Source organism: Octopus bimaculoides, chromosome 2, assembly GCF_001194135.2.
Source record: "Octopus bimaculoides isolate UCB-OBI-ISO-001 chromosome 2, ASM119413v2, whole genome shotgun sequence".
NCBI classification, from domain to species: Eukaryota; Metazoa; Mollusca; class Cephalopoda; order Octopoda; family Octopodidae; genus Octopus; species Octopus bimaculoides.
This window is the reverse complement of record NC_068982.1, coordinates 76,971,526-76,980,259: the sequence shown is the minus strand read 5'-3', so window position 1 is coordinate 76,980,259 and position 8,734 is coordinate 76,971,526. Positions and strand designations below refer to the sequence as shown.

At 31.0% G+C, this 8,734-nt stretch overlaps 1 protein-coding gene across 3 annotated transcripts in view; it reads right to left on the bottom strand.

The window, feature by feature from the left end:
• The window catches only part of LOC106869687 (calcium uptake protein 1, mitochondrial), a 51,926-nt gene that overhangs the window by 29,563 nt on the left and 13,629 nt on the right, over positions 1-8,734 (bottom strand). For all 3 annotated transcript variants that reach the window (XM_014915517.2, XM_052978375.1, XM_014915519.2), the window contains exon 5: positions 8,497-8,534. In XM_014915517.2, coding sequence (XP_014771003.1) covers positions 8,497-8,534 — 38 coding nt within the window. The remainder of the gene's footprint in view (positions 1-8,496; positions 8,535-8,734) is intronic.

Here is an 8,734-nt window from a genome sequence, read left to right as displayed (position 1 = left end):
TATACACTGCAAATTTTAGAAGAAAGAGAAATAAAATGAAAAAAAATTTAAATACTATATTCATTATATGCAAAGAAAAATAATTGAATCTGAAAGTTTACTCTAAAATAGAAAATATTAAAAGTTTGTTTCATTCAGCAGACTTTTGGAGGGAACTGCAATAAGATAGATATTTCTTTTGTATCAAGGTCCAGCTGCACATTGTTGTTCTTTTTTAAAATCAAATATTTTGATATCAGCAACTAAGAAAACACTTGTGGTCCTATGTCCCACCACAGACAAAGAATATTAATAAAAATACTACTAATAACTTACGAACTAATATTTATATAATCTGAACATATCTTGTAGATATTTGGCCACAGATGGAATTAAAAAAACAACAAAAATACCAACCAATAACACATGAAAGATTATTCAAAGATTACTGGAAATATTTCAAACTATTCACTTGCTTACAAAATTTTTGAAGTAAAAAAAAAAAAAAAACCCTTTTAATTTTCAAGCTGATAAGCATAGATTAAGCAAAAGACTAAATACCAGATTTTCTTGACTTATGATGATGATGATTGTTCAGTCTTACTTATTCCAGACACTTAACAAACATGCTACACTATTTAAGTGAATCTGATGCTTTTAAACAGCAGGTTTAAAATCCTGCAAAGGTTGTAAAACAAAACCAAGTGCCAGTATTATGTTACATTAAAGCCACTTGTTTATTCTGCTGTCCTTCATGATTGGTCAGCCTCCCATCCCTTATCTACCCCTCCATCTTCCTCAATCTTTACAGTTGTCAATTACTCTTCCCTACCTCCAATATTTATCAATCAACACTTGTTCTTCCTAGCATCTCAGCCATTTCCCATCTCTCATTCTTTCTAGCAAACTCCAATTTACTTCTACTCGCCTCATAGCTTCAGCATTCACCCAGACATCACATCACCACTATTTTATCTCTTTCCAGCTTCACCCAATCACACCGGCCATCTCTTCTAAAATTTGAGTAGGCATGTGAATCCTTTACAGCAAGAAAGATGTTCTACTCTGGACCCTTCTCTTATATCTTAACTCATCTCTTAGCATAAAGCTAGCTCTTTCGGAATTCATAGTCTTGCAAGCTGCATGATGACCGCACTAGTGTTCATGTCATGATAAAAAAAAAAAAAGGAAAGCACAGAGCACATGCAGTAAAGCATTTGGCATTAGGAAGGGCATCCAATCCTAGAGACCATGTCAAAGCAGACAGTGAAGCAAGATGAAGTCCTTGAACCCATCAAATCCTGTCAAACCATCCAACCCATGCCAGCATGGAACATGGATGTTAAATGATGATGAAAATGCCTATTCCTTTGACCCTTATAAAAGACAGAAAGGGGTTCTGGTGATAGGGCAACATATCTCTATTACTATGGTGTATGAACTGAGCCTGTTTATTACTTTAGTTCCCTGTCTATGTTATGCCATTAATGTCTCTCCTTGGGAAAGTGAACTTCACTCATTCCACAATCAGTACATCATTTCAGTGAATTCTGCTCAATAAGGCTCAAACACCAATGTGACATTCAGAAAGCTTGCCCACAAACTTGGGTATTGGAAGTTATCAGCCAGCTGTAAAATATTTGGGAAAAACCTTCACCAAATCTGTAGATTGAAAAGTGGTGTAGCATATATTAGAGCCGAGAGGTATGTTGTTGTTCTAATGTATGAAGTTTTAGTGCTTAGTTTTGAGTTCAAATTCTAAAGGTAATTGAAAATCTCTTTTCTAAGAAAATTGGCATTTGTCTGAAGAAAAACACACCCACCCTGGGATAGATAGAATTAGATTTTATAAAAGAAACTTAATTACTAAACTCAACATTTTAGTTAACACAAGCCAAATTCATGTTCATTGAATGTATGTACATATACACACACATGAATGTGCATGCATGCATGGGTGTATGCACAAATGACAACGTTTTTCAATCAAGTTAAATTTGAATTTAAAAATCACTCAATCCAAAATAACTTTGTCATGAAATGCTGCTACATTTAATAGTTATTTTTTATTGTATAAAGCTTCTTAAGAAAAGAGACCACTCAGTCGATAAACATGGAAACAAAAACTAAATTAATTAATGATCTGTAATCCACTGGGTCATCGAGATATTTGTTAAGGGTTAACCTGGCACAGTTCAATCTCTTCATGCTAGTGATTACTCTTTAATTTGCAGGTATAAAAACCTAGAATTTTTATATTGCTAAATGACAAATTGTGAGGTTGATGACTTTCCAAAGGTTCTTAGTGAGAGTAGAATGAAGTGAAAATAACTCCAGCAGGGAACTGAAACTGTGACCATGAATTTAGGTTTCGATGAGCCACCTACATTTGATACCATTCTTGTTAAACAAAATATTACATCCATTACCACCTCACTACTACTAAGCAGCTATAAGAGATCAGAAATCTCCATTTAATGTGATATATATATATATATATATATATATATATATATATATATATATCTGCATTAGATGAAGAAATGGTAACAAGTGAAAATTCTATTAATAATAATTATAAGCTTTAAGCTTATAAGTGTTTACAGTCTACTGGTTAAAGAAAATAGTCTAATACTCAGGCATATATTTCTTTCTGTTGAGGGCTTATATGCCCCAATATTAAATTACTTTCTTTAGCCAATACATGGTGAATACTTATAAGCTTAAAGCTTATAATTATTATTATTATTTAAGAATATATATATATATAAACTTTAAATGAGACCAACGGACTATTAGTTGTGTAGTTTAATGAGCAACTATTTGGATGACAACAACATAATGATGAAAGGGTATTGGAGAAAGTTCGAGACTATAGATTGATAAATTTAGATGTTGACTGCAGTCAAATCAATCAATATCTCTCAGTTCATGAGTTCAAATCCGTCTAGACTGAATATAATTTCATCCAGCTGAAGTTTATGAAAAATAAACTTGACATTATTACCTCTCTATGAAAATATACCCCAGCCACCCCCAAAATACTTCATCAACAGAAATCATTATCATCATAGTCATTTACTGAAATGAATGTTGTACAAAATCATTGCTTTAATAAGATTCCTTTAAAAATAGGGGTGGGCAGGTCAAACAAAAAAAAAACTTGTGTGGCGAAATATCTATAATAGTGCCGCAGGCAATGAAAATACTACGGAGAATGCAAAAATAAAAAAAAGTAACACTGATTTCTGATACAAGTGATGATTAAGAAAGAACTATTAACATTGGTTCTGTTGTTTTTCTTACATGGCAACAGTTTTGACTAAGTGCAAAAACCAGATTGTAAACAACAGTTAGGAAAAAAAAAAATAAATATAATAATAATATGCAAACTCATTTGAACAGAGTGAATGGGCAAAAATGTAGAAATGAAAATAGTCTTAATGAATTCTGTCTTCCTTGCGTAGAAGACAAGAATTAATCATGAGAAAGGCATTCCACTGATTCTAGAACACAAATGTATGTATCAAGACCAAAAATTGTTAACTGTCAGTAGGATCAATAGAGAAAGAGACAGAGATAGAAAGAGAGAAACAGAGAGAGAAAGAAAGAAGAGGGGTGGAGGGGGAAAAGGTAAAGAGATATTAAAAGGGACACTAAACTCACCAATGAATCCTTCTAAAGGCAAAAAGAGATGAAATAAATAACAAAATTTTGCTATTTATTTTTGGAAGGAAAAGGTTAAGAAAAGAAAAAAACAAAACGCAAAACAGTTTCATATTATATGTAAAGAGAAGGAAAATGTTCATATTATGTATAAAAAAAGAAACAAAGAACGCATGAGAATTAAGGATAACTGAAACTTATATATATAAAAAAAAGCTTCATTCCAACTGCAATTAGAGAATATAAAGTGGTTGAAAGAAAAAAACTACAACACTACATATTTATTTGAATCTAGAACACATACATTCTATAATAGCCATACATATATAAATATACAGTCATAGTGACAGAATTGTTAAACAAACAGTACTAGACTAATATACAGAACAAGTGAACTATATTGATAATAACCTATCTGTTCATTCTCAATATGTTCTGTCAGATTTGAATGTGAATATCTGGTGCATGTCATGAAATAGTCTGAATTTTCTAACAAAGCAGAGTTGCTACAATTGTGCAACCAGCAAACTAACTAAACTTACCATTTGTAAACAAATGACAATAAAACAAGACAGCATAAACTGAGAAAAATATACTGAACTAAAATTGTCAATTACTTCAAAGTGTTGTCCTTTCCTTGTTTCATGATGAATGAGTTCCACAAAGCAAAAGGTAGTTTCATAAAAGTGTTTACAACAGTGTGTGTAGTGTGTGATGATGCAGAAACAAGTAAATCAACTAACTGGGCAAAGAAATTTAAATGTTCAAATACCAACATTTAGAAAAAAAAAGTATATTGAGAAATAACTTAGTAAGATATATGTTCCCATAAAACCACATACCATAGGAATAACACTGTGTATATATTTAAAGTACTATCCACATAGAGAATTGATGTCTAAGCATCAAAGAATAAATCCACAGTAATTAATATCTCAATTAATGACAGGTCATTAAACTCCAGCCCATTATTACAGTAAATCCAACTGGGACTGACTTCACATTGTTCAGATTATATATATAGTTAGAGTATGAACTGCAGGTAAAATGTATGCTTTACTGTTAAATATCTAAAGAAGTCTGCAGATTATTAAATAAGTTTAAATGCAGTCCAATACCACAGTCTGTATTGGTTAAGGATAATGTAGGTATGTAAAGGATTGACAAATTTAAGTAGATTCAGAAATCAAACAAATTATAATTTTACAAAACTTTTTAATCTAATCAAAAACAAGATTTGATATTATATTTCATATAAAATGTTTTTGATTTTCAAAAATTTTCTTAAAACAATTCTAAGGGCTGTTTTAGGATTATAAAATATATATTTTCAGTTTACATGGAAAATATAGATACAAGTTGCTCACAAGATGACACAGTGCTAAATATTTTTTAAAATTAATGATTATAAAATTAAGCAAAATAATTACTTTTTTTTCTGCAGTATTAATAAGGAGTGAAATAAAAACAAAACATTCTGAAATTAGTAAGTGACTAAGTAACTGCTACATCTTTATAATCTTTTACTGACATTTAAAATTTATACAAGTAGACCTGCATTAACTGATTAAGTATTGATTATCAATCCAAAATTAGTTTATATATATTGCTTTTTTCTTTATTAGTATTGTGGTGTATTAATGGTAAAGTACATTGTTCTAGCTGGTTCAGTCTATTTGGCTGCAAATAGGTACTATGAATAAGTATAACCCAAACTGCCAACAGCTGAAATAGTGTACAATGAACAAGTGACTTCTGTTTTTAACTTAATAACAATTCAAGCTTATTAATACTAGAGGTGTGGTTCTTTAGAAGAATGCTGAAATTATTCTACATAGAGTGACAAATATCAGGAGCCTTGGATGAGCAAAGACAAGTAAGAAGTTTCTCAACAACATAAGTTCATGGAAAATGAAATGAGAAAGAAGAAAAAGCATCAAGCACTGAGTAACAACTGAGACACTGACAAGGAAGAAGAAGCCAGGAAAATCAGAGAGATACTTGACAGCCTTAGCATCTGGCTTTAGAAAGACCAGCCCAATAATGTGCTAATTTTGCTGACATAAGGGCATGAATGTCCATGATTGACAATACCTGTAGGCATGATATATGAGAGAGAGAGAGAAAGAAAGGAATTCATCTGAGTCTTCCAGTGGAACAAGATTAGGCAACGGAAAACCACAGTATATTCTCTTCAAGAGGATCCCGAAAGTGCTACACTCACAAGGATTTTAATCTCTACAAAACACCTTAAACAACAAAAAGTTGATAAGAGAAACAACAACATAACTATATAATATATTGATTTACTTTTAATTTGTAAATAAATTATTTTGTAGATTATTAAAATGAACAGAAAAACTGTTTAAAAAGAATTAAAATTTAATCCTAAGGTACCCATTTCATAAATATACATTAAAACTATTTCCATATTTCAGTTAATTAACAGTTAATTACTGTTAAACACAATTTGCTTTCACTATTGATAATGGGTCAATACTGATTGTAATAGAGAGATCCTCACTAGAATTTAAAATATAAAAGTAAAATTTTAATGAATTTTTAATGAAATACATGTGTAAATTATACAACTTCTTTCACCAAATAAACTTCACAGGTAGTATATTACAAATGAATATCAAATGGGTGTGTGTATATAGTGTAAATTAATTCATATTTAACTCAGAAGAGTATATAAGCATAAGTGCGACAGGAATATAAAATAAGTAATTTCATATAAATATAGTGCTGTGTGAAGTATAAAGCTCACATGTGTATTATAGAGACAAACATAACCGAGAAATACCAAGTTTTTACTTAATGACAAAGTACCACATTCAAAGCTGTGGGTTTGATAGGTTGATGTTAATGCATGAGAATTGACCAAAAGTTATTTTCATATGATTTAAGTTGAGAAAACAACAACAATAACAAAAAAATTAACCAAACAATAACTAAAAATGATATAACATTTAACATTGAATGAAATAAAGATTATTTTAACTGAGCTGGAATCAAAAAGCACAATGTAAATTTACAACAACAAGAATGACAAAACCTTACATAATTAAAACAAAAAGATACAAATCCATTAATTTACCTGGGTAAATGAATATCATGTCAACAAAAACAACTTCAATACATACATATACACACTTATAAGATATTACACAATATAAACCAATATTTCTGTCAATAAAAAAAATTATCTCAATAAAATTGTTGATATAGTGTAAATTTTGATTGATGATATTATCAATGTTACAACTAAACTATTATCCATGTAATATATATTAACAGCTTCCTCAGTTTATTCCAGAGAGACACCTGCTCTACCCAACCTCTACTTATCCACTTAACACTTATTCATCATTATATTCACCTTCTCACCCAGACTCCAACACTCACTCTGCCATACAATCACACACCCCTGGATCTACTGCTCCAATTCATTTCTACTCACCTTGTACCTCATCCTTATCTATTTTATCTCTTTTCCATTCCACAATGATCACCCTCTCTTCTGAAATGCATTTAGCCAAGTGACTCCTTAGCAGCAAGAAACCTGATCTGCTCCCTTCTCTTACTCTTTAACCACCCCAATACTTCATCTCTTAGCCTAAAGCCAACTCTAATGGTGTTTATAGTTTTGTCGGCTGCATGGCAACCTTGCTAGTGCTAGTGACATGCAAACCAGCACCCAGTACAATATATAAAGTGGCTGTCATCAAGAAGGGCATCCAGTCATAGAAACCATGCCAAAGTAAACATTGGAGCATGAAGTGGTCCTTGAACCTGTTGGATCTTGTCAAACAGTTTAACCCATGCCAGTATGGAACATGGATGTTAAATAATGATGAAATATTAAATATATGACATGAAAATATAAAAACCTATGCAATACACATAACATAGATCAAGTGTATGCTACACTTTTATGCTTTGAGCAAGTACATGTGTACAATGCATGTAGTTTTGGTTTACATTGCTGTCTTGACTGGTTTCCTTCTCCTCTTTTACCCCTTTCCAATGAGTTGTGTAACCGAGTACAGTATACAATATGCTCATTATTATTATTATATTATTAATGTAGAAAAACAAACCCCTTCAAAATAATGCATTACTTATCTACAACATAAAAAATATTACACAGATATATAACATACACTGCTTTTTTTCCAGCAGCATATATGTATCTTAGTGTTTACATACATACACACATCCAATCATCCATTCTCTCCACCCACTATTCTTGGGATAGAGTCCTGCAATATATTTTTCAAATGAACCTCTCTACTTAAGGTCTGGTCTCATCTTTTATTAACCTGCATGATGGACAATGCAGTGCAGTTATTTTTTTGATCCCTGTTCATAATGAAGCTTTTGGTAGTCTTATTCGCACTAGGAAACAAGCTAGCATTTGTTTGTGTGTGTGAGTGTGTGTATGTTTGTTTGTGTCTATACACAGGACTTTAAGTATTGCCTGATGGTTTAGTCAGGGATTGAATAAATTGTTTCATGAAACTCGAAGTCTCAGTCAAGCACAAATTCCATAAAGAATTTGATGCTACTCTCAAGAGGGAATCCCTGCCACCAGTAAATACTCCCTTGTTATTCTTAAACTTACTTTAAAATAATAACATCAATTTAATGTATATACATATATACAAATACATAACTACATGTATATATGTGTGTATTTTCAAGAAAGATATGCTTACTTAAGAAACAAACAAAATAGAAAAAACCCAAAAACATAGTAAAATGGAACAAAAAGATGACATGATACAAATTTCAAGACAACCCAGATAAATAAAATCGAATTGATAAAAGAACATAAACGCAACTTACCTTTGGATCAAATTTACGGAACTGATCTAAACCAAGACCTGGAAAAAAATGAAGTTATTATGAGCTACTAGGAAGAAAAAAAGTAAATGTAAATAAAAAAGGAAGAAAAAAAGTAAATGTAAATAAAACTACTGCAAGCAACAGATGAATATTATATCTGTGTGTGTGTGTGTGTGTGTGTGTGTTTATATACACAAATACATGTACTTATATGTATACACATATATCTGCATATATA